The sequence below is a fragment of the Opisthocomus hoazin genome, chromosome Z (assembly GCF_030867145.1).
Source record: "Opisthocomus hoazin isolate bOpiHoa1 chromosome Z, bOpiHoa1.hap1, whole genome shotgun sequence".
In the NCBI taxonomy this organism is placed as follows: Eukaryota; Metazoa; Chordata; class Aves; order Opisthocomiformes; family Opisthocomidae; genus Opisthocomus; species Opisthocomus hoazin.
Window position 1 is genome coordinate 58,035,502 of NC_134454.1, and position 24,509 is coordinate 58,060,010.

A 24,509-nucleotide genomic window follows, 5' to 3' on the forward strand; every position below is an offset into this window, starting at 1 on the left:
AGTCTCGATCACAATGGAGCGAAGGCAAGAGGGAAAACAACAGAATAAACACTGTGTACATGATATACGTTCTGGGAGGAGAAACGTGCCCATCACTTGTCCTGTCTGACAATTAAGATTCAGAAAATGCAAGCAGTGTGTTCTGTTTCAAACAACCTCTCACGAGAAACGAAACCCATGTTCTGCAGTTGATGCCTTACCTTCAGCAGCACTTTCGGGAAGTCTTTGCCATCGTTCATCCCCTGGAGGTTAGCAATGAACTCTTGGCAGGTCATCTTTTTCCCAATGTTCTGGAAGGGATGGCAGAGAAACATAGCATCATATTCATACTGATTTCCAAAATGGCATAAATAAGCAACGTCAGATGAATTGCAACTCCCTGCTCTCATTTAAGCCCAAGGCAGGCAGCACTAAGGTGGCATTCCCAAGATCACTCAGACAAGCATCCTTGCGTGAATACAGTTAGAAAAGGGAAGGTGCATTTGGACCCCAAGTCCCACACACCCATCTGAAAAGAAAAAACAGCTAAACACTGGAGGGTAACGAAGAGGATGACGATGAAGCTCCCCAGTATTGCATGATGCCTTACACCCCCATGTCTCCAGAGGCTCTGCCAACCTCTGATGGAAAAGCTCTACTTGATCCTCCTCTGGAGCATCGGAAACAGCCGACTGAGGCCCTTTCCAGACCCTGCTCTTATTTCCAACGCTCTCTTCCAGTAGCAGCTGCCCTGACTTGGAGTAAAACTCCCAGGAGGAGCCATTCTCTCTTCTGATTCACAGGCTGGGGCTGCCGTGACATTTCCATAGGCTTGCTCTCTTTTCTCTCTTCCTGTCTAATTCTCAGACTGAAAGTTGCCCAACTGAGCCACAAACAGGAAAGGAACAGCTATATTCACGTATGACCCAAACTACTTCATTTGGAGGCTTGACACGGCCCTAAACTGGTCTTGGATCCCAGTCTTCATCACCCCTAAAAGAAGGTGTCTGTACTTGGTGCTCCGAGTGCTAGAAGTCCCACACTTGGCATGCAGGGAGCCTTGTGTGTGGGCAGCAATGACAACACTGAGTTGGTGAAAAAGGAGCCCAGAGAGATCGGAGGAAAGGAAAGCAGCCTGGGATGAGCTATGAGACATGGTAAAGGCAGAAGCAAAATAGGGCCCCGTGATGACCACGGTATCTTTGGGGATGCCACTGCTGCCAGTCAGGAGAAGGGGGTGAAGATGACTTCCCCGTGGTCAGGGTACGCCATGGCTGCAAGAAATACAGTGGAAGAGCTTTGTGCACAGACAGTGACTTGGCTTAGGAGCAAGAGACAAAATTAACACAGGAGTGGAGCTCAAAGAGGGGCACTAGTCGGTAATACAGGTCATTCAATGTTACGGCTAGACGACAGCTTGGACTGCACATCCTCTAGTCTGCTTCCATAAGGCCTGATCAGGGAGAGACACAAACCCAGCAAACCTTGACCATCAGCCTCATCTAGGCACAAAGGAAGATCCTGTGGCCAGCGCAGATCAGCAGAAAGAAGGCAGGCAGGAACACTGCCTTCCACAAGAGAGGAGATACTTCTGGAGGGGCACACAATGCACTGCTTCCCACATCAGGGCAGCTCATGACAACACAGTCCTGGCTGTAACCCTGGCTCTCTAAGAGTGCAAAATACAACTCGTAATTGCAGTCTTTGGGTGCAGGCTGGAGCTGTTCTACTAGAGTTGCAAATGCTTTCCTTCCTGCCTGTGACAGACTTCAGCCTGCTTCCGCTTGTTTCCTCCATGCGGCAGTTTGCAGCTTCCCCACGCTGACCCAAGCTAACAGCAGTTTGGCTCATTTCACCCACTGAGATAACTGGCATTGCAGAGGAATGGCTGTTTCGCTCCAGAACCAAAGCTAACACCTCCACACAGTGCCACACGGGTTCCAGAAGATATGCCTAGCAGTGTAGAGGTATCTTCAAAGTTTGTAGCATCACAGTCTTGGTGATGACCTCCCTGCAGAGAAGCCAGCATGCACCTCCAAGACACAGTTAGCAAAAAATTACTTAGGTACGAAGATAATGAAATGTGGCAAGACAGGGATAAATAAAGGGGTGAGTAAGGGTTTGTCTACAAGAGTTAAGGGAAGCGTGAACTGAAGGCAGAGCAGCTGCACTACAGCCCTACAAGCAGTTGAGCTTATTGTGAAATAAAAGAGCCCGCACATATGATCAGTATGTCAGCAACAAATGGAGCTCAGTGTAGACAAGCCCTCTGACTCACTTGCTTCCTGCTCTAGCAGAATCATGCTAAGGACGGGTCAGAGCATTATCTTTGTTAGGAAACAGGCAATTAGTGTGTATCTGCAAGGGGCTGCATTCCAAGTCAAAAATGCCCAACTTACCAACTATGTGGAAAAATGCAAAGCAATCAGAGGAAGACCAAAATAGCAGGAAAGCACAGAGAGAGAGAAAGGAGGAGAGAGAGAGAGAGAGAGGAGACACTTGCCGGCATCTGGCAAACATTACAGCCGCGTATATGTAACAACACACGAAGGACTGCCAGTAGGATAAGCCTCCAAATTTACACAGTGCAACAGTCAGAGTCATCCTAGCTTCGGTGGCAAATCTTCACCAGCAATGATGGGTGAGAGCCAGATCATTTACTCCAGTACCTAATGAAGACAGTAGGGCCCACTAAAGCATCGCGGGGAGCGACGGGAAATGCTGTCAGGCTGACGAACAACCTTCTGGTCTCCCTCCTGGACTGACCGCGCTCCTCAGCTGGGGAAGGCTCAGCCTTCAGAGAAGAAAAATCTTCACAACCCCCTTCCACCTCCCGCTTCTACAATTTTCAGACAAAGGCATTCGGTTAAGAGGAGGTGGGCGTCAAAACCCCTGGGGAAGCACACACAAGCCTCAGCTTCATTACCTGCACCCACCTCAGTGCTACACCCACGGAGGCTGAGCAGCCCTTGGAGATAGACCCAGGGTGCCTCCATCTGCTGCTGCCCAACCCACCATCCTTGCTGTGTCAGAGCTCCCAGCTGAGGCCCTCCTGAACAGCCCCTGGCGCTGCAGTGGAGGGTCTCAGCCAGAGGGAAGCCCCAAAGCCACCCGGCTGAAGCCACCTCTCCTGCATGCTATCATGCCATCCTCCCCGTTTTTTCCTCTCCATCCTGACTCCAAGAACGGAGGAAGCCTTCCATCAGCATGGGAATACCATGCATAGCAGGCATATTGCACCATGGCTGCTGAAATACATGTCCTAGGGCTGCCGGCACCCAGTGCCAGTGTGACTAACAGGACTCAAACTGGAATACTATTTCCCTTGGGCAGGCAGTGGGAGAACACATTGCTCCCACTCAGGATGCCCATGCACCTCCTCCGCTCTCTTGGCTCTGGGCACATCCATCATTACCCCGGCTGAGCAGAACTCTGGTTCCACCAGATCTGCCCTATGCAAATGCATGCCTAAAAACATCACCTTCCCAGCACCTCTTCACCTCCATTGCTTCTTCTGACTTGCCAAATATTTTTACATACTGGAAAGGGGAAGCCAATCCCAACCACAGCTTCCTGGCCAGGGCTAGCTGCTGTAACCAGAGATGGATTGGAAGCACACCAGAAAGACAGGGGTCTGAGGACAAGGAGCATCCTCACACGTTACGGCAAAACCAGGCACAATGCCAGGTTTACATATGACTGATCTGGGCATGCTGGAAAGCCCTGCCCAGGACGACAGCCTAGAAGCGCAGCCTTCTCACTGTTTGCTATCGGCAGGGGTGATTTAGGGGACTCTGCTGCAAGAAGACCACCTCCTCGAAGCACAGTGTCAATGGGAGCAGTCTAGAAAAAGCTGTGTATACTCACGTGGCCATGCAGGTCTGTGTTCAGCAGCATCATGGCACAAGTGAGACAGTGAACTCCATCTGCAGAAAGAGACATAATCAGAGTGACACGAAAACCCACAACTGGACCTTTAAGAACAGCTGAAACTAGGCCTCATAGCCTAATTGAGTCTGTTCCCTTAATGAGAATCTGTTTTATCAAGAAATACACATAATTAAATAAATGAACAGAGAGGTCATACTACACCTGCCAAGGCAGAACAGCTTTTCTTTCATCTTTTAATGACTGTCAAAGCTATCTTGCAGCACCCATGGATGAGGCAAACTAGAGAGGAAACCATGCTGTTACCCTTTGCTTGCTAATACCAATATCACAGCCTGAATCAGCTCCCTCTTCTTCATTTATTTCAGGGCAGAAAGGGAAGAGTAAAACACACCCATTCTTGTGTGCAGAGTGGATACAGCACAGTATCCTGTTTTCCTCTGCCTCTGGCCCCCTCCTCATTCAGGGCTCAATTAGACAGAACTTTGGAGAGCTTGAGTCAGCTACTTCTGCTGCCTTGGCTCCATATTGGGTAGAGAGTGCTCTAGCAATTAGGATTGTATCCCTAGCTCCATCCTGGAGACACTGTGGCAGACTTGGGGAAAGTCAGTGTAGAGTGTCATTTTCCAAAGTGGACATCAATTCCATATTCCTGATTTTCCAGGCACCCCTTTCAAAACCCAAACTATATTGTGCGTGCACAAATCCAGATGAAGGGGACAGTGCCCATGGTGACATTTATTACCTCTGATAATCCAAATGCCTCCAACCGGTTTCCAAATGTTGGGAACACATTAGGAAAAATATTTTTGCCATTCTCTTGTTCACAAACACATGGTGCCACCTTCCTTTCCCTCACACGGGCATCATGAAGACACAGAGTCATTTATTAGACATGCACACTCTGCAGGGAGAGGTACATCAAAACATTCATAGTCAAGTCCAGATAATGACTATGTACAGGTCCCTCTATACTGTGAAGGAAGAGGAATGGGGGATGAGGACAGACACATGTCACACCCAGTGTGACTATCACAGGCTTAAAAATCTGCAAGATGAAGCCTTTACAAAAAGATGTTCCCCAAGGTAAGGCCCATGTTTTATTACAATGTTTGTACACACCCTAGCACCCAAGCAATGTGGCCGAACTGTAGCAGAACACGAAGTGAGAGAAGAACTTTTATCACTAGCAGCAGCAAGTCTGAAGCAGCTTGAATCGGGGGCTGTGGTACTACAGTTCGGGTCTGTGCATTTCTCTAGAGCAGCCTGCCCTCTCATTTCCAAACCACAAATGCACACAGAGGATGGAAAAGGGAAAGAGCAAAAGAGAAAGGCAAACGCAGTCCTGCATTTCCACTAACCACCACTACATTTCTGCAGTGTAGCACTTGATCACTGACAGCAGAAATACAGCATCAAAATTACGTAGAATCCTGGGCAAAGTCTGCAGGACTCACTTTCATCTAAATGCTTACTCAGGCTCAGCAGTGGCAGCATCCTTCCTGCACACTGGAGTGGAGCGAGGCTGCCACATCAGCATGCAAGTCATTAGTGCAGTCTGGACATGACACACCTATTCTACCTGACTGCCTGCAGTGTCTTGAAACAAGAAAGGCATTAGGAAGAGGACAGAGGCAGCATGGGAGCAGAACCTGTCTTGCTGCTACCTATTGCCCTTCCTGGCATGCCAGACAGTGAAGCTAAACAGGCGCAAAGCGGAGAAACATCACCTCACTGCAGCGAGGGCAGGTCACAAAGCAACAGGTAAGGACGTGTGGCAGTACCTCCAAGCGCAGCAGCTCCTTCCCGCTCACACTTGAGACTAAAGGCACAGCTTAGCCCATGCTTATTTTCTTTCTCACCCTCCTTCCTTTCTCGGCGTGTAATCAGGCTGCGCTGCAATCACAGGGCCACGTGCCTCTGCGGCGTGGCTGGCTGAGCGACACAGCTATGCCAGCGGATAGCTCGTCCTCTTCTCCAATGCCAGCTTTCTCAGGTTTGATCCATGTGCTTGTTTGTTTCCCCCATCCACTTCCAAAATGACTGAAAACATTGGCAAGGAGGCAGCACTCCAACTAATGTTAGCTAGTCGAGATGAAACCATGCCAGGGTCTGGATACAGCACCCAAAATTCACCCCCACAACTGGCAACAACCGGTATGCCTGCTGCCAGTGCATGCAGAGACACAAGCACTGAGTGGAGCTCAGAAAGCAAAGAGCTTCTCTTCCACCTGAGATGGGACCTGTTCTTGTCCACGTGCAGGTAGCTAGAGTACAGGTACCCACACACACTGGAAGTCAGCGAGATCAGAAACCACAACTAAGGACATCCAAATCTGGAGATGCTGCAACTGAGGATTTACACTGAGGAGGCCGAAACATCTTTCCTGACTGCCGATAAATATAGATTTCTCACTGCCTTATGATGATTATGCGTGGAGAACATGGAGGGTTTCAAAGCTGACCCCATGCAGTCTCTAAACTGTGGTGCAGCAATTACGCACCTTCAGTTTGAAGGCACGCATCATACATGCTACTGAAGACAAGAATGAAGGAAGAGGGAGACAACCACAGACCTTCGCATCAGAAACAAAGTTACCTTGAGAAGAAATGGCGTTTGGGTTGCACTGGTAGTATCTGCTGGAGAAGTGGATTAAAACTCTCTCTCGTTCCTGAGTTTCTCCAATAAGTGAAAAGGCTTTAAAGAAACTCCTAAAAGAAGAGCAAAAAAAGAGGTGAAATTAAAGTCGTAAATCTCTTTCCTGCACATAGAGCAAAGCACGCTTCACAGCAAGAAGTACCTCAGCGCATGCCAGACATTTGGTTCCAAGAAGCCTTTCTACGAACACAGGCTACCATGCTGCACACAGTTAATCCCAACATTAGAGTAAATGAAGCAGGAGTTAAATTACCACTGGTCTGCCACGGAATATACAAACTAATCAGCAATTACAGCATTTGAAAGACCTGTTCTTATTTTCAATATTTTTCTTTTCTTTGGGGAAAGAAATCAAGCAGGTGTCATTTATGCATAACAGACATCCAGGGTGTTCTCTGTCCTTTTCTAACCGTCTGTCACCCCTGCATCTTTTAACTTTACACTCCTTAATATTCCCACCCAAATTAGAGGAGCTACTCTGGGTGGTGAAGTCAAGCAGGCGAGGTACAGACTCAGAGCCCACACCAAACGTGCGGTCCTCCTTCTGGAGGGTCACCTGTCAGAGCGGCCAGGACCACACCAGTCGCTTTGCGGAAGGCAGCATGACTACCTGACCTCCAAAAACACCTGGGTAAGAGGGCAGAACCGTCACAAGATCTCCCACTGAGCTTCAACAGTGGGAGGAGAAACCTGGCCCTCCTGGCTTCCTGCCATGACAGTCCCGGGCATAGGGCTGGTGCACACCTGGGCATGCTCGTCAGACCCAGCCAGAGAGCCCATGCAAAGAGGTGGGACACACACACACACATCCTCCACTCTTCAGCCAGCGCTTCACCACCCCGCCTCTTAATCACGTCGCTATTCTTCCTGTTAGAAAAACTCGCCTCATCGCCAAAGAAGAACAACTGCGCTTCCCAAAATCCCCACATCTTGGAGCCAAGAGATGACCTCAGCGGTATCAGCCTACACTCCTTTGTCAGGATGCTTCTAAGAGCCTGAAAACACAAACCTTCTGGGTCTGAAGCAGGACGGCATAGAAAATGAGTGTGTCTCAGAAAATTTTTAAATACCCCGTGAGACTCAAACTAACACCAGATCTGAGAGGCATGGAATACGTTGCTGGAACATTCACATCTATCTAACCTGGACAAATAAATGTTAAATTTTTCTCTTTGATGTAAGGTCAGAGACAGACTGTATTTGCAATGATCTCACACCCATACGGAGTGGGATCTGCCTGGTAATAACTTAATTTCACATGTAATGTAGTGCAAATAACCCAATTCACAAGTAGATACAACTGAGTCTTCGTAGGGTTTCTCTTCCCTTCCTCTCTCACACCACCATGGGACATCTGGACAACTATCCATCTGCCCTCCTCCCCCAGCTCAGTCTCTTTCCAGTGACACCCCCTGCCCATGACAGGGACCACCAACCTACGCCTCTTCCTCCTTTTCAGCACCTTTACTCCCCTGGAAGCTGCGTCGTACAGGCAACTGATGAAACAACATTTGGTAAATAAACAAGGCAGGTTCTCGCTCTCACAGCATGAGGCTGTGGTCAAGGGCCACGGGGGTGAGCGTCCACCAACCAGGAGGACCAAGATGGACTCTCAGAAGGGCTGGAGCAGTGGTCCCACCTCCCGTGGTCCTGCAGAACTCGCAAGAGATGCCTTCGGGTGATGCACAGGCAACATGGGTACAGGGTGTGAAAGCAGAGCGGGACAATGAAGGAACAACCCTCTCCATGTCCCAGACTTGCCACCAAAGGTGATATGCACTGCACAACGGCCTCCCACAGCCCGGGGGTAGCCTGGGTCTGGGCTGACACCACAGGCTCCAAAATGCTTAACAAACCACAGTTTGTCAGTGAGCCAGCAGCAACAGGGTGGTTACCTCTCACTCTCTGCAAGCGTGAAGCAGCACGCCTCGGCTGCCCCAGGCTTCAGGATGATGCTCCAACCCCAACCTCCGCTGCACGCTCAGGGTGTGCAGCCGGCAGTCGCTGCGGCTACTCCTGAAACCTCAGCAAACCCCTGGCGTCTCCAAGTCCCTCACGAGCCAAGGCATATTTTAGAGAAGGTCATGACTATTAATACTAACAGAAGATCTACCGGGAGCAGAGACCTCCTAAATATGTGCCACAAAGCAATTAGGTATTGGATTTCACAATTTAAAAGACGGGTATATTTAGCTTCGAGCTTCAGGGCTGCTAAAATCCAGAACGAGCGGTAGACCTCCCACGGTCCCATGCTGAGCGGGTGCTCCAGCTCAGCTTCGATTCCCCGGCCGCGGGAGCAAGCAGCTCGCCCATTCGCGGGCACACTCCCTTTCTGCCGCCTTCAGCAGGCAGGACGCTGGGCTTTCCTTGGGGTCTGCCACGGTCTTCTGGAGTCAGCCCCCTCGAAATGCATTTGCAGGCAGACTGGCAAGTGCCTGCAGACCTCCTGGGTCTGCATCATTATTAAAAAAAACAACAACCCACTTCAGCAACCACAGCCAGGTGATTTAAACCCATTTTAAATCCCCTTAAATACCAGGACACCAGCAGCCGTGCTAACAGGCCACTGCTACACAAACCTGGTGTTTTGTCTTCTAAGAGAAAACGTACTGAAAACGGACTTTGTTGAGGCCTAATTCCAGCGTAAAAAGCAAGGAAAATTGAAGGGCTGGGTTTTCAAACACCCACGCTGGCAGCTACCAAAATCTAAACAGCTTTTTCCACGTGGAAGCTTTTACTGTTCTGCACATTTTTGGGTGCCTCAGAGGGAGGCCGTGAGGGGGGCTGCTGAGCCACATCAAACCTCAGCCCTGGCTTTGCGCACTGCAGCCAGGCAGAGCAAGCTCCAAAAGGCATCAGCCAGAAAGTCTGCATGGCTCAGCTGCAAGCAGTACCTTCATTCCCCAGAAGCACCTGGCAGACTGGTTACCAAGCGACTGGTCATTTTTCTCCATCTCCTCTGCATCAATGACCGTCTCTAAGCAGGTCCACCCAAAGATTTCCCTCCCCAGGAAATGCCACCACTCCAAAAGCACTCTGGAGTACGGCAGCACGCCAAGCCAAACAGAGGAGCAAAGCTCCATCCCAAAAACACATCACACCCCTCTCTTCAGCCCCCACAGGGCAACCGCTTCTATCAGGACAACACAGCAAACAGCACCGTTACTAAAACAAGAACATCAGGTCTGCAAATGTGCACGTACCTGAGCGAGTAGTCCAGCGTCATGCCTGTGAAGTCAAAAAACTTGAGGTATTCTTCAGCCACAAGCTTGCTGAAATCATTGCTTTAAACAAACAAATAAACGAGTGAAGGTTATCATTTGAGAGTGAACCCCTCCAGAACCAGCAAGAATAACGCGGCCAAAGGCCTCACATCAGCACGTACTTTTTACCCAAATGCTTTGCCACGTCGGAGCGTCTGAATCTGTCCAGATGGTAGAGGCGCTTAGCCAGGCGCCTGGCTGCTTCCAAATTGCTGCTGCTGCCGTTGCTGAGATCGTGGCCAAGGGCTCCGGTGGCATCTTTCTCCTGAAGTTCATTGCTCCCCATGGCAGCACTGGAGTCTAACACCATATTCTGAAGTTCAGCATTGCTATGAGACAGCAAGAACATGGGAAGAAGAAAAATAAAATGATATTACAGTTTCAAGAAGGGTTTAATTCCTCTTACAGTAGAAGGCAATTAACAGTACAGAGGCAAAATTACACAATATAGCAAATTCCACTTAACTGAAGGAGCTGTATAGAACAGGAACATTTATTTAGCAGTCACCAGAGGTTAAGAGAGCTAAGCACAGAGACCCAAATTGGGGCTTTCCAGCCCAGAAACACGTTCCGCTCTGCACTCGCCTGATGAGCACGCTGAGTTTCCACAACTTCACAAAGAGCTGTTTGCTATTACCAGCCTATCACTGCACCTGACAACGCAGGCTCCTCACTTGCTTCTTGCACTGGTATTTTTCAACCCAATCGCTTGCTTGGCTTGAAGGGTTCCCTGTAAAGAAGGCCGTTAGCCATCTTCCAGGGGAAAACGCAGTGAGCAAGCCAGGGTGTTCAGTAGCCCCAAGCTGACTCGGCACAAGTCCCTTCCTCGTTCTTCCCCAGTTGTCCTGGAAACAATATAACTCCCCAAATCTAAAATAACATCTGCACAAGCCTCAGTGGCTTCTGTGCCATCCGTGAGCAGTGGACATCCCATGGGGAGACACCGCCAGACCAAGCAGGACCTGGTGCAAGGCACGCAGTACAGGCCACCCAGGCCAGCCTGGAGAACCACCTGCTTTGCCCCTGCTCCCTCACGGTGGCAACAATTTCCCTCACCGGCTGCTCCAAGTCAGGATGCTCAGCCTGGCAATCCCAGGACGCTTTACACAAATCATGCACTTATAGATTCCTCCCACTGCTACTACAGTAGGAAAGCTCTGGCTGAGCTGCGTGTCTGCTCTGGTTTTCCCCTGAAAGAGGCAGGAGCCCTCCACACCAGAAAGCGCACCCCCACATACACGCCCCTGCACACAGGCAGGCTTTTAACTCTGGAGAAGCTGCTCACTGACACTGGCATGAAAATTCTCGCAAAATCTCAGCTCTCTGCATGTGTGTGACAGCATTTGTACTTAAAAAAAATACTGTACAGAAATTCCTTCCACCAAATCCTCCTTTACACAGGGCTAGCGAACGATCCGCAGGGGTCACGCATAGGGCAGATATGAGTGGAATGAGTTAAAGATGATTTTAAACACTACACTTCAACATACCACGGTTTCACACACCACTGTAATCTTCAGGCTCGACAAGCCAGAGTTAGAACAACCGATCGCTGCGCTCCAGTAACAATTATACAGCCATTTACTGAAATGCCTGCTGGCCACTTATTAACCCTTTAAAGATGAGATTTTCACATAATGTGAGGTTAAAATAAAAATCTTTGCTATTCTGCCTCCTTCCACAAAAATCATCATCTGTGCCCTACCCCTCTTCCCATGCATGGTTTAAGAGAAGGAGGCATGCGGTGCTCCTACAGGAAGGAGACTTGCCCAGTTCACCTGTTTCCATCCTCCCAGTGCTGCTAGAACACCAAAAGAATCCCACATCCACACTGGGTGCAACCTTTTTTATCAAATATTTGGGGAAAACAGACATGTAACCTGTTCCTATAAGTACCATGGATTCGATTTTGCATTATTTCAGCGTAAATAGTAAGGTGCTATAACAGAAAGGGCTCAGTCTCAGTGCTCCAGTAAGGAATTCATACTGTAAATAAAACTCCAACAACATTAGATCACTGACCACCAGCTACCCTAGAATACAAAAAAAGCCCCTCCTGACACCATTGTCACAGGAAATGCCTCCTCAGCCCTTTCCAAAAGCGCAAGCCAATGTCCAAAATTCTCTAAATTTGGTCTACTTCAAACTTGTGAAGAAAGCAAATTCCAGAACCCTCTGACACACGCCCCAAGCAATGCCTTGTCCATTCGAATCAGGACCAACTGGTTTCAAACTCCCAGCTCTAAAAATTGACAAGAGCAAAGGATAACCAGGTGAGCTAAAACATTTAGGAAGCCTTCCACGTACAAATGGTGCATCGAAAGCCATGCCAACTTGCAGAGCCTTGCTCATAAATCACAGCCCTGTTTCACCACTGCTCTTTATTAAAGGCAGTATTTATAGCCCTTGAAAGATGGCCAAAGCTGACAAGAAACATCTGCACCCTGCTAGGAACCAGTGCACTATGAGAGTCAACGTTACCGCAAACCACCATAAGTTTGAAAAGAAAGGAAGTGCCAGCATCTGCCACTTAATGAAATCAACAGTACGGCAGCTCCCAGCTTCTGTTTTGCCTCTCGGAGCAGTGGCTGGGATGCGAAGGAGGAACACCCAGCAAGGAGTGCACACTCTTTCCCTTGCTCACCAAAACTAGCCGACAGGGCTGCATAAGAAACCTTATCTTCCAACCTCCTTGATTTAAAACTTCATCCTGACGGAGCATCTCTGTACATGTACCAGGTCAATGAGTAAGGGATGCTTCCTTCACTTATTCCAACAGTTAATTAGCTTATTACTTAATAAGTACAAGGAAGGCAATCAAAACAACAATGTGGGTTGTCTGTAACATAAGCCTCTTGTTCAGGGAAGATGGCAGATTATTAACATTAAAGTGAGACTTTAGTTCTCTAGTTTTTTAGGTGGTGAGAAGACTCAGTGCCAATGTCACTGAAGGCTTAGGAAATACAGATGCCCTGTGCATGACTACTGCAAGCTGCCTTCTGAACACGTCATTTTAGCAGGGTCCAAGGAGTGTTACTCATGGGAAAGGCTGACATCTCTTCCAAGTATCTCTGGGTGCACCATTTTCCTTCTGCACCTCAGTTTCGCAGCTGCTGAACACAGCTAGTAATACCTGCCTCCCAAGTGCTTATAATGGACTCTAATCAAGGCCTAGGTGTGACAAAGGCTGCAAACAGATCTGTATTCTGCTGCCTACGGTTTCTACACATAAAGAGTTCACACCAGCATTACAGCTAAACAGAGCCCAGAAAGGGCTTTGTGATGCAGAGCAAGACTGGACATGGATTTCTCATGCAGCTTTGCTCTTTATCACATAGAACGAGAAACCTCCACTGATAAAAGTAGGCTGAAAATGTAATAGATTATATTCCCCCTAATCCTGGATTCAAGGCCAAAAGGAATTGTAATGATACTACCGGTAATTACCTGTACAGGTTCAGCTGCTGATTTTCATCCAGAGACCCTTGCACTAATCTCTGCTATCAGGAAACACAGAAAACAGAAGCTACAAAAAAACAGACCCCTTTAGTCTCACACTCCATGAGCTGTGGCCAGAAACCAGGTCTCTAGACCACCTTATTTCTGTCCCCAGCGACGCACTCCTGACACATCCTCCCTCCTTCTGCTAAAGCATCCCCAGGTTCACAGTGAATGCACAGAGGCTGTCACCACCGCATCGAGCAGAAATTACAGCAATTCAATAAACAGCTGCCATGGCAAATTCAGTAACTTCTAACAGCAGCAGCCGCCTCTCCACGCTGACGGATGAAACACCGGCAGACTGCAACGTCTATAAAGCTGGTTTCCCATAACACTCCATAACAGCCAGGCAGAGTCTGAAACATTTTATACATTTTTCTTCACTTATTCCATTGTCAACCAGGTGTACAGTGATTTAGCTCCCAATGCCAAGGTATCTCAATCATGTTGTGCTCAGCACTTAGCATGCTTAATCTGTTAAAGAATATTCTAGACTCACGTATTCCCCCTTCTCCCCCATCCTGGGTTTCACCAAAATTAAGACCCTCCAGACTAATGTATGGTTGGGGAACAGCTGCAACTTCCAGACAAAAACAGAGCAAGGCCAGTAACATACTGGTAAGGGTACAGGCACCTCATATCTCAGTGCTCCACTCTCCCACTCTACTAGGCTGCAACCAGAAACCTCGGCACAAGTGCCTGCAGTTTCAGTTGCCTTAAACCTTGGGATGCTCTTCATTTTTTAGCAGATCCATGGGGAAAAAATTCTCTGTTTTGTCCCAAGGAACAAAAGCATGTTAGAATTTTGCTTTATCGGAAAAGAGCTCAGATCCAGAATGCAGCAACTGCCCTAGCTGCTAATCAGGAGACGATGTTCAGAGCTGAGGCTGGTGTGGCAACCAGTGCTGTCCTCAGCCCACCCACGTCAGCGATCCCCGCTTGCCACCACCTGCAGCTCGCTCTCCAGACTGAAGCGCAGCATAGGCGCTGGGGCACACGGGGCCCTTCCCCCAGGAACGCTGACCCGTCTGCCGTGCTCGTCCGGGGCTAGCGCATGGGATGCACTGATTGCAGGGGTAGCTGGGATGAGACAGAGCTAGGACCTCCCCAGGTCATTTTGAAAAGAGAGGAGGCAGAAACAGGAAGAAAACCAACTTTTTCTCTCAAATTAATCTGCACGCCTTTAATATCAGCTTTACTTCAAGGCAGGCTAAGTGAGGCATTTGCCAGCAAAGTCCATCAGAGCAAAACGCAGCAATGATTAAAAATAAGGAAGGGTGGAGAGGCGTTCTGGCACGCTGAAGCTAGGGCCAGAACAAATGTTGTTTTCAGCAGGGTTACAGACAGCATCTACCAGGGAGCCAGGCTGGGGCTGATAATCACCCTCTGCAACACTGTGTTGGCCCTGTTGTTTTAAATGCCTTCACTCTGAGCCACCTCCTCCTCCTCCTGGTTCCAAAACAGAGGACACCACCCCTCAACCATAACCACCAACTCTAATTCCTAATTCAACAGCCCCTCAGCAGAGGCTCTCACCTCACAGGGACATGAGAAATACAGAAGCGCTCGGATGCACCAATGCCAGGCCGGACTGCCACGGGGAGCAGACTTCCCTCTGCAGAGAGTCCTGCCCAGAGAGAACAAACCCCTGCCCTACAACCCCTCAGAGGGATGTGGATGCTCAGCCAGTGACACCCTTCCACTTTTCAGAGCTGGCCAGAAACGATCGGTGCCACAGGCTTAGTTCTGTTTCAAGGGAGCTGAAAGGCTCTGCTTGAACAGCCTGGCTCTGAAAGGAGTAGCCCCACCAGAGAAAGCAAAGAAATCCCAGCAGCAGTGGGACAGACATGATGAGTCAGTTCCTGCTACAAACGGCCGACCACAAACACGGGCTGGGAACGGCTCTGCTGCAGCTCAGAACCAGCTTCTGTGGGACCAGGAGAGAGCAAGCACAAAATCATGTCAGGCAATGACTTATCTTGCCAGTTACCTCCAGCTCCAGGGCTCCTCCAAGATACAACTGTAGGAAGAGGAGGAAAATAATAAAAATAATGCCCTTTCCTAGCTGATGACTCACTGTGCTATTTTACCCCGAACAGTTTAATCAGCTTTGAAGTCCTACGTATGGATTCTCTTCAAAGGCATGCTTTGAAGTAGATCCCTCTTTGAGGACTGACACAGCTGCACTTTGCTGCAACTCGATTCAGTGGGTGTCTCACGAGCGCAGCATCAGCCAGAACACAAGAAGGGAGGACGATTTCCACAACCCAGAGTACACACTGAGGATCCATTGAAAGGTGCCTCAGCCTCGCCACGTCCCACAGAGGGGAGCAAAGTGAAAAAAAAACAAACGTGCCCTGTAACCTCCTACTGGTTATCAGTAAAATGCATATGCAAAGACAATTTCAGGGGCTGAAATGCATGCTGCTGCTTAAAACTAACCTCTTGCTCCCCGTAATCATCTGCCTTTTTCTTTGACTGGAAGAATTCCCACCGGTTGCAAGTAGGGAGCTAACAGCCAAAGCGTTCAGAAAATGCCATTTCTGGCGGGTTTGCATTACAGTGAATGCAAACGCTATCGCTACGGGATCACAGCATTAGGACATGAAGTCCCGCCACACGCAGGGACAGGACTGCAGCCCTTCCGAGAGACAGCGTGTCCTTTATTACACAGACATGCTGGCCCATTGCCACCTGAAGTACAAACGTTTTGCTAAAAATACTTCGTTTGATTCCCTTTTGACTTCAGACTCCTGACATCACTGCAGTGGGGGTCACCGATGGCACCATGTTATTGCCCCCATGCCTAGAAAGCGAAAGCCTGGCCCTTGCCACAGAGGGTGTCCGAGGGCTCCCCCTGCCACGGATATTTGCGACAGATGCACTGACGTGTCTCCTGGATGTATCAGGATAGTCCCACGCTCGGGACCCGGCCCCCCGACATGAGCAAAGACCAGACCCAAAGAACGCATTGCACGCCTCTGACCTTGCACAGAAAGCACTCAGCCCCCTCGTGCTTCGGAAGCCCTTGGGGTCTTCTACCCTGAGCCCCCCCAACTCCCCATGTGCCGCGGGTGCCAACAGCTATCCCTGTGCTCAGCACCGGCGCGACATTTCCCCAGCCAGCTCCGCAGGGTCCTCGGCACAGGAGCAGAACTGGGAAGCCAGCAGAGTATTTCCCCTCGCCCGGGCTCAGTTTAACTGTTTGGAGACTGGCCCGGGGCAGCTGGTCCGGCTGGTCCTCCCTGGCAGGGAGCAAAACAGATGCATAAAAACACGGGTGTTTACGCTTTTTGGCTAAGGCTCCCCTGCAATGAGCGGAAGGAGCGTTTCTGTGCTGGCGGTAGGATCACACAGGACATTTACATCGCAACCACGCAGTGAAACAAACCGCCTTGTCCTCAAAAAGAATAATTAATAATAATAAAAGACAGACTTCTGCAATAAAGCAAAAATCACCACCAACCAGCCCACAGCTCACCCAGCTGTGCTAGCAAGGAGTCTGCACGCTACGTGCCCTGTTCTTCTCCGCCGGCACTCCCGCATCACGTCCGAAGCTACACATGCCTCCACGCCGCCCTGCCAGCCGCCAGGCTCTGCCTCTTTCGGTCCCAAACAGACAGACAGGCAGACGGACAGACGGAGGAAGAAGAGCGTTAACCAGCAGTAACGCGGAGGGGGTCCGACTGGCAGCCAGTCGTGGCTAACGGATGAGACAGGCTGCACTTCAGGACCGACTCGGAGCTGGCAGACACCTCAGTTTCGGTGAATGAAGGCTTCCTGACCTAAATGGCTTTGACTTTAATGGAGATATGCCAACAGATGCCAGCTTGGAAGCTGAGCTGCCGACAGCTTTATACTGAGGCGCTTTGTGCAGTGATCTGATCAGCTGCTCCACTTTTTTTTTTGGTGTTTTCTTTTCTGTCTCTGTCAGCTCCTGGATTTTTGTTTTGTTTGTTTTATTTTCACAGGAAGCTGGGAACAGAAGAGGCGAAAAGTCAGCAGCCCTTTTTTCCCCTAAAACAACAGTTTACTTAGGAACTGGAAGCAGTTTTACAAACTCTCACTGAACTGATGTTGTGAGCACCTCGTTAGCCAGATAAAAGGCAAACTCGCAAGCTGTATTTCCAGAGCCTTGATATAGTGATGCCACCTTCCTGCAGGAATACCAAGGTGATCAGTGTGACTTCACGTTTTTGAAGTTACTAAGCTGTGCGATAAAGGGGCAAATCCTCAGCTGCCAAAATGCCACTCGTTTCAGAAATTCACCCCTGCAGATTGTGCCACCTCATCTTTTTACCTGGATTTAACACACCCGTGCCAGCACATTGTGCTTACCAGGGGTTCAACAACTGACAGACGCAGCAGCCCATATGCTGGCAAATGGGCCCCAGCACATCTCTCTGCTTGCTCACCAGCTGCAGATGCGTTAGATGCCTTCGCTCTGCTAGGACAAAACCAGTGGCATTCCTCTGAATAACTTGCCTTATCCTGTGCATATGGATGGCAACAAATATGAAGCACCACCTTCTGACAGCCCTGGCTCTCCTAGGTCTCAGAGTTTGTCATGAGCTGAGGCACATCTGACGACCAAAAAAAGTCTGCTTAGGAACACAGAGATCTTGGCAGATTTCACATTAAAAGAAAAAGTTCATCCAGGCCCCTAGGTGAGTCTTCAAAGGGGAAAAAAGTTCTACCAGACTGCTGTCGGACACACTAATAAAATGAATCAATAAAAGTCACGTGTTAGATATGTAAGTACTGAGTCTCATATCTACACTGAAAAATCAAATACAAGCCACCTTGGACAAAAATACCAGAGTGCGAACTGAAAACCACGAGCACAACTGGCCTGCAGGATACTGATAAACTGCGAGGACACTTAGAGAATCAACCTGGAGAATGCAATCAAAACTGGGTTTATCTGTCAACAAAGTTCACTGCCTCAAAGAAGGAAAAAGGAGGGTGCCAACCAAGAAACTGCTGGAAATAACCCATACGCAGGAGAAAGAAAACAACTATGGGAACTACTATGAGAGGCCCAAACCATTGAGAGTAACCTGGCAGCTAATTGGGAACTGCAGTCTACATTCTTGTGCATTTATTTTGAGAACCACCAGATTGCTTTAGGGAGTTTGTTTTCTTCCCCCCTCGAATTACAAAAGAATGCATATGTGACTAAATTTGTATTTGCATCTCTAGGGTAAAAAAAATAAAAAAAAATAACAGGACTTGCAGAATCTGCTGAGCACCAGCAGTTCTTTGAAGATGATGGCAGGTGGCAAGTATTTAGCATTTTTGAGGATTAGGAGCTGAAATACAGATTTTTTTCTTTTCTCTCTGGATTTAGAAAAATCTTGGGTGATGTCCTACCAACAGAGACCACACTTTCCAAGACAACTCAGGAAAAGAAATGCCAGAAGATTTTGGGGTTTATTTTAATTTCTTATTCTGACTGTAGCAAACACAGGAAGAGAGAATGAGATGTCTGCTATAAAGAATACAGAAAAAAAGAAAGATTAAAAGAAATTCTGCCTTTAAAGTCTGAAAGTAGAAAGAAAGATAGGGATCATCACCCAGAGAACATCATACTTTGGACACACTGATGCTCTGTTGCGCACTGTATGCACGGCAAAGATAACTCACTCCTCCCTCAGATACACCTTACGGCTTTGGAAATACGTCCCCTTCCTCCCACTCTGATTTGGTGTAAGCGATTACACGCAGTTCAGGCGATGCAAACGCAGGCTTGACGTCTGGGTAGCATCTTGCAAACAGTCTTCCTTACTGCCTCTGCGAGTCAGACTAAAGTGCCATACACCAAGGCCGAGCCTTGCTCCGCCTCAGCGCTTACCCACTGGCACGAGAAGAGAAGGACTGCGCACTTCTGCGGGGACAACACAGAGGCAAGAGGACCAAACACAGCCCAAACACACTATCCTTATTGCCACTGCCAAGCCTCACTACGCTGGCAACCTGTGGCTCCGCACACTTCACGGGGACCCCAGGGTGTGAGGCTGTGCCTCAACCCTGAAACCTCACACACTCCCTCTCCACCCCCAGTTATCTCATCCCCACCTGGGGAAACTTAAGGCTGCTTCAGCTGCAGAAATTATTTTTTTCCCCCCAGTGGGATGATCATTACATATCTAGGAAAGAGATTAATCCCCCAGAAGACACCAAGAAGTGGAACCATTCCCATAGGAACGGAAGCTGCATGCCCTTCTCCCCAAGCATCCCTCTTCCACTGGCCAGACACAAAAGGTACCTAAGCTGGGCCAGGAAAAGACTACTTGCAAAAGCAAGCCCACCCATCCTGCAGGGAAGCCTGGGGTCCAGCTGACATCCCCCCCGCCCCAAGGGAGCGCGGCAGGCAGCTGTCAGAGCGGGCACGTCACAGGACTTACTGTGCATAGCCACAGCCAGCAGCTGACAGGGAGGACAGCAGAGACGAAACATCCAGACACTCAGGAGCCCATACGAACTTGCAGCCTGCAATCCTCTAATAATTTTTTTTTCCTACTTTATTTTTTTTTTTCCAATTCTGAAGGCATGTGACTGGCCTTCACATACCAGAGCTGACCCCTCCCAGAGCCAGTGATTTCCTAAGAGCAGAGAAGGATGTTACCCTCCTGCTTATTCATTACAAGGCTGGGTTTCCTTGCCGTTATGCATTAAAACCTCACGCCATCTAGGGTCCGCGTGTCAGCTATGCTCAGGATCCCTCCAGAGAGAAGAAAAGCGGGGCCGTGGTGCTCAGCTGGCACCTGTTATCAGGAGCGCATGGCCATGGGGAGCACCTGCTCCTCCTCTCCTAATTGGCACGCGGCTTTCAGTTCCCAGGTGTAAACCATTAACTCTTTGCTCTCGCATCCACCCTCCCCTTCTGTACCGGACCCTGAAGAACTGCCGGTATTTCACATTCTGTTCCCTCATAAATTAGCGCTGGTAGTTGAAAGTGTGCTCTCTCCCCACGCACTTTCCCACACATTTTTTATGTCACCGAAATACCACAGCACAGGGAGCTGCTGAGGTTTTGGTTTCGTTTTTGTTCACTTGGGTTGGCAGCAAAGTTTGTGGAAGAGGGGGGGGTTCGTGCTTCTTGTTGTGCCGCACTGCAATGTTGCATCGCTTTGCTCCCATGCACCCCCCGCAATCCGAATTCCCCTACTCCCCTTTGCACTTGCCGCTGTTCACACACGGAGACCCCATGCTCGCCCTTGCAGGATGAGGTCCTCCGGCTGCCCTCCTGCCTGCGCCCACCCTCCCATGCCTTCACATGGCCGGGCGGGCAGAGGCAGCTGTGGGATGCCCAGACAGGGAGTGCTGCCTGGACCTGGCAGGGCGACAGGCTCTCCGTCCCCACTTCGCTCTCTGGGAGAGCCGGACCCCCACTTCAGCGGGGGCCCCCTGATGCTCTGCAGCGCCAGACGGGTTCTACACATGGGAAACGGCAGCCCCAGTGCAACCACAGCTTCGCGTCGCCGTCAGAAACAAGGACTCACAGCAGAAGGCACAAAGGTGCCATGGTGGCTACCACACACGTATCACACATGCAGACTTTCGGTTGAAAAAACAAGTCTGGGATTGCTTCCGGTAACACAACCACACATGCAAACAGTGCCCAGGGCCCCAGCGGCTACTTCTGGTTCACCTGAGCATCACAGTGACACACGGTCTGGACCCCGCTGCGAACAAATCCCATGCAGCCCCCTGCATGCACACAGTGCTCCTCACCACACACGGTAACACCATCATTCATCACTGGCTCCAACATTATAGCACACATGATCTGTCAGTCACCCATACCCTGATGCCATACAACATGACATTAGAATATTGCGGTGGGGCAGTGGTTAATATGGTTATTGTCCTGAGGATCACACTGTTGGGCACATCCGTGGCTGGCTGTACTGCTGCAGCTTTGCTCTTTACCAGCACCTACCTCAACGGAGCGAGCCCTTGGGGCTCGTCCCTAACAGAGCCCTGCAGACTACAACAGCACAGCTTCCTAACAAACCCGCTGCTGGGGACATTTCTTTCTTCTCTTTTCACTGCGAGGGAAAAAGAAGAATTCAAAAATCCTCGCTGGTTTATGACTATGGCTGCAAATTTCAACTAAAATTAACTTCATTCCTAATGAAATCCACACTAGGCAGGCACCTAATTTAAGTACACATTGTCTTTCTGATAACTTCTCTCTTGATGAGCCGATGTGAGCCTTACTTGACAATACTTTTTCAGATACTAGATGCTGCAACTATGGGGTAACAGAATCAGGGTCTGTATGTGCTGCCTGTCCTCCACTGCCCAGTCTGACGGCAGTCTCTGGTTTCAGTACAAGTAAGGAGCTGCAGGTGTCAGGACTGACCTCAGTTTCTGGCTCCGCACTGGTTGTAGCAGATTAGCAGTCACTTACCACCTACTGGCACCAAGCAGCTCAGGGTCATACAAGATTTAAACACCTTTTTGCATTAGGATTGATGGGGAAAACATTCTAAACCGCTAAACCCTTCTGCTTGTTCTTTTAAGGGCAAACCGTACCTTAATCCGTAAAGTTAGCAGAACTACTTCTGCTCAAAGGACGTCTTTCACACTAGCACAAAAGGAACAAGACAGATAAAAGACCTCCCACCACTGACTCCCAGGAAAGCTCAGACTAGACTAGTCTCACCTAAGCAAACAGTCCAACGACTCTTAGATAACATCCTGTCCCTGGATGATGGAGAGCCGAGACATCTTTGTCACTCACTCCTCCGCAGATCACTGCTTGTGGCTCGACCCTCCACGTTGCCTGTCGCTGCCTTTCACTCGCCCACTCTCTTTGACAGCACACGATGAGGAAAGTTTGCTCACAGAGTGAGTTTCTACAAACACACAGTATTTTCTGACCACTTAGCCTAGTTTTTGCTTCTCACATGACTCTTCTCTTAATAGGTTTTCTTGTCTCTTGTTTTATCTAAACAGAAATTATTAACATTTTTGCAGTGGTCCCTCCTCTCTCAATAAGTAACTAGTGCACAAATGACAGAAACAGCTAACAGTCTCTAATCCCCTGAATGCTGTAGGAGCAAAACCTCGTCCCAGCTGAAGTAACCAGCTAAACTCCCACTGACCTCAAGAGAGGAAAAGCTATGCTCAGAGATACACCTTTAAGATCCAAATAACAAACTGCACTTGGACAACTCATCCACATGCACAGGATGTTCCTAAAATTGCTGCTAACAAATTTGGGTATAACTGGAGCTGAACAAGGTTCATCTGTAACCAGTAACTACCTCCTTCAGACACAGGTCCCAGAGATGCGACAATACCAGCCAGTCTTTTATCGACACGAGCATCACCTACAAAACCTTCGTAAAGTCAATTTGCCCTTCCCTAATGAACGGCAGGTTTGGATGGCTCACTTCTCTCCTGCAGCTCACTCTGTTACACTGGTAATTATTCTGTGCAGAAAACGTGCAGTGTTGAAAGAGGCAAAACTGCACTCTGCGACAGTCCGCCGAGGTAAACAGACATCAAGGGCAAATCAGCAGGCACACGGAAAGCTCACCCACTGCTTTTACCTTTCCAAACAAGGGACTTCTGTGACGTCTCCTCTGAAGAGTGTTTCACTTACGCCCACATCCCTTAAGCCATTGGCGATGCCTTCACCACAGCCCTTCACCTCCCCATCAGGGACCAGCTGCATGACATCTGGCTGCCCCGAGGCTGACGTCCGATCTAAAAACTGGCTGCCTTCCTTCATGCGCTGCTGGATCATGGGAGTGAGTGGCATCTCAAAGCTGAAGTAGCTATCGGGCTCCGAGTACAGCGTCTCCAGCGACTCCGCGCTGTAGTACAAAGATGCATTGTCTAGGATGTTTTCGAACTGCGAGCTGTACAGATCAGTGGAGATGTCGGAGTGCCTCTGCCCAAGGACATCTTCATATCCTCCTGTGGCTGCCTCCCCCTCCTCCATCATCCTGGAAATCAATCAGAAACAGCTCGTTTCAGCTCAGGGGAAAAGTTTAGGATGCTGGGTAAACCTCCTCGCCTTCCACCTTTGCAAACAGAAAGGTCCACGTGGCTTTGTGGAGGAGAGGACACTGTGGGTAAAATGCTAGTTTCTTCTTGCACCACCTCTGTTCACCATCTCCCTCTCTGGGGACACAAAAAGAAATAATCTTCTGGGTAAAAGGGGGGGAGGCGGGGGCATGGGGAAAGCCTAATATTGCCCAACAGGTAACATCAGCTGCCTATGAGCAAAGAGGAAGAGCGCTGACAAACGCGTGAGGTCTCTGCCAGCACCACTGCCATGCCAGAGGCTGCACAGGTCGGAGACAGATGGGGCCGCTGCCCCTGGAGCACAGTTTGCCGGCTCTGCAGTCCTAGGGCTGGGGTCTTCCGTGCAATGCTGCAGGAAATCCCTCCGAAATGCAAAGCGAAGCAAAGGCAATTAACAGCCAGGAGCCGGAAGAACCAGATTTGAAGGGGGAAGACCCGGCCTGCTTGCGGAGGCGCAGGGGAACGTGTAGCATCCCCCTGCAGAGAGTTTTCTTCTCTGCTGCACCAAATACTGCAGGGTTTCTCATGGCACGGGCCCGGCGTCAGGGCTGATTGCCCAAGCAATCCTACAAGCCAGCCAAAGAAAAACTCCACGGGTCCCAAGGTGCAGAGGCAGGAGTGCCTCCCTTGCAGAGATCCTTTCATTTCAGCAGGTCAGAGTGGGCACGGTTTGCTCAGAGTGCACCAGTGGGACCCGTCGCTTTGGTACAGATGTGCATCAGGAAAGACAAAGTGAGCAGACCGGGATGCTCCTGTAAAAAGCAGTGCACAATTTTCACAAGATATATATAGTTGAAATTATATAAACTCAGACAGTATAGAAAGCACACCACAGAATTTACCCTCTTACAACACACAAGGCCCTGGGTAAATTGTCTTAATTATCCAACCTCACAGAGGTGCTCACGCCATTCCAGCACGAACTCTGTCCAAAACCTGAAAATCTGGCCGGGCGCATACAGCCAGGCCTGCGTACTGCCTATATTTAATCATATGCCATGCCCGGATCCCAGCTGCACCTGCGACAGATGCTTCGTCACACAGTCATTAGTCTGCAAACAGCAAGAGACATCTTTACGTTTACAGACCAGAGACGGACTTCAAACTTCTGCAAGGTGTTGTGGATGGGGTTCAGTCCCAACATCATGCACCAGCCACCACAAGGCATGAAC

At 49.4% G+C, this 24,509-nt stretch overlaps 1 protein-coding gene across 3 annotated transcripts in view; it reads right to left on the reverse strand.

The window, feature by feature from the left end:
- Nucleotides 1–24,509, reverse strand: part of PSD3 (pleckstrin and Sec7 domain containing 3) — a 121,410-nt gene that overhangs the window by 68,520 nt on the left and 28,381 nt on the right. For all 3 annotated transcript variants that reach the window (XM_075411692.1, XM_075411694.1, XM_075411693.1), the window contains 6 exons: nucleotides 22,857–23,255; nucleotides 9,912–10,118; nucleotides 9,730–9,810; nucleotides 6,467–6,579; nucleotides 3,847–3,905; nucleotides 201–290 (listed from right to left, as the gene is read on the reverse strand). In XM_075411692.1, coding sequence (XP_075267807.1) covers nucleotides 201–290; nucleotides 3,847–3,905; nucleotides 6,467–6,579; nucleotides 9,730–9,810; nucleotides 9,912–10,118; nucleotides 22,857–23,255 — 949 coding nt within the window. The remainder of the gene's footprint in view (nucleotides 1–200; nucleotides 291–3,846; nucleotides 3,906–6,466; nucleotides 6,580–9,729; nucleotides 9,811–9,911; nucleotides 10,119–22,856; nucleotides 23,256–24,509) is intronic.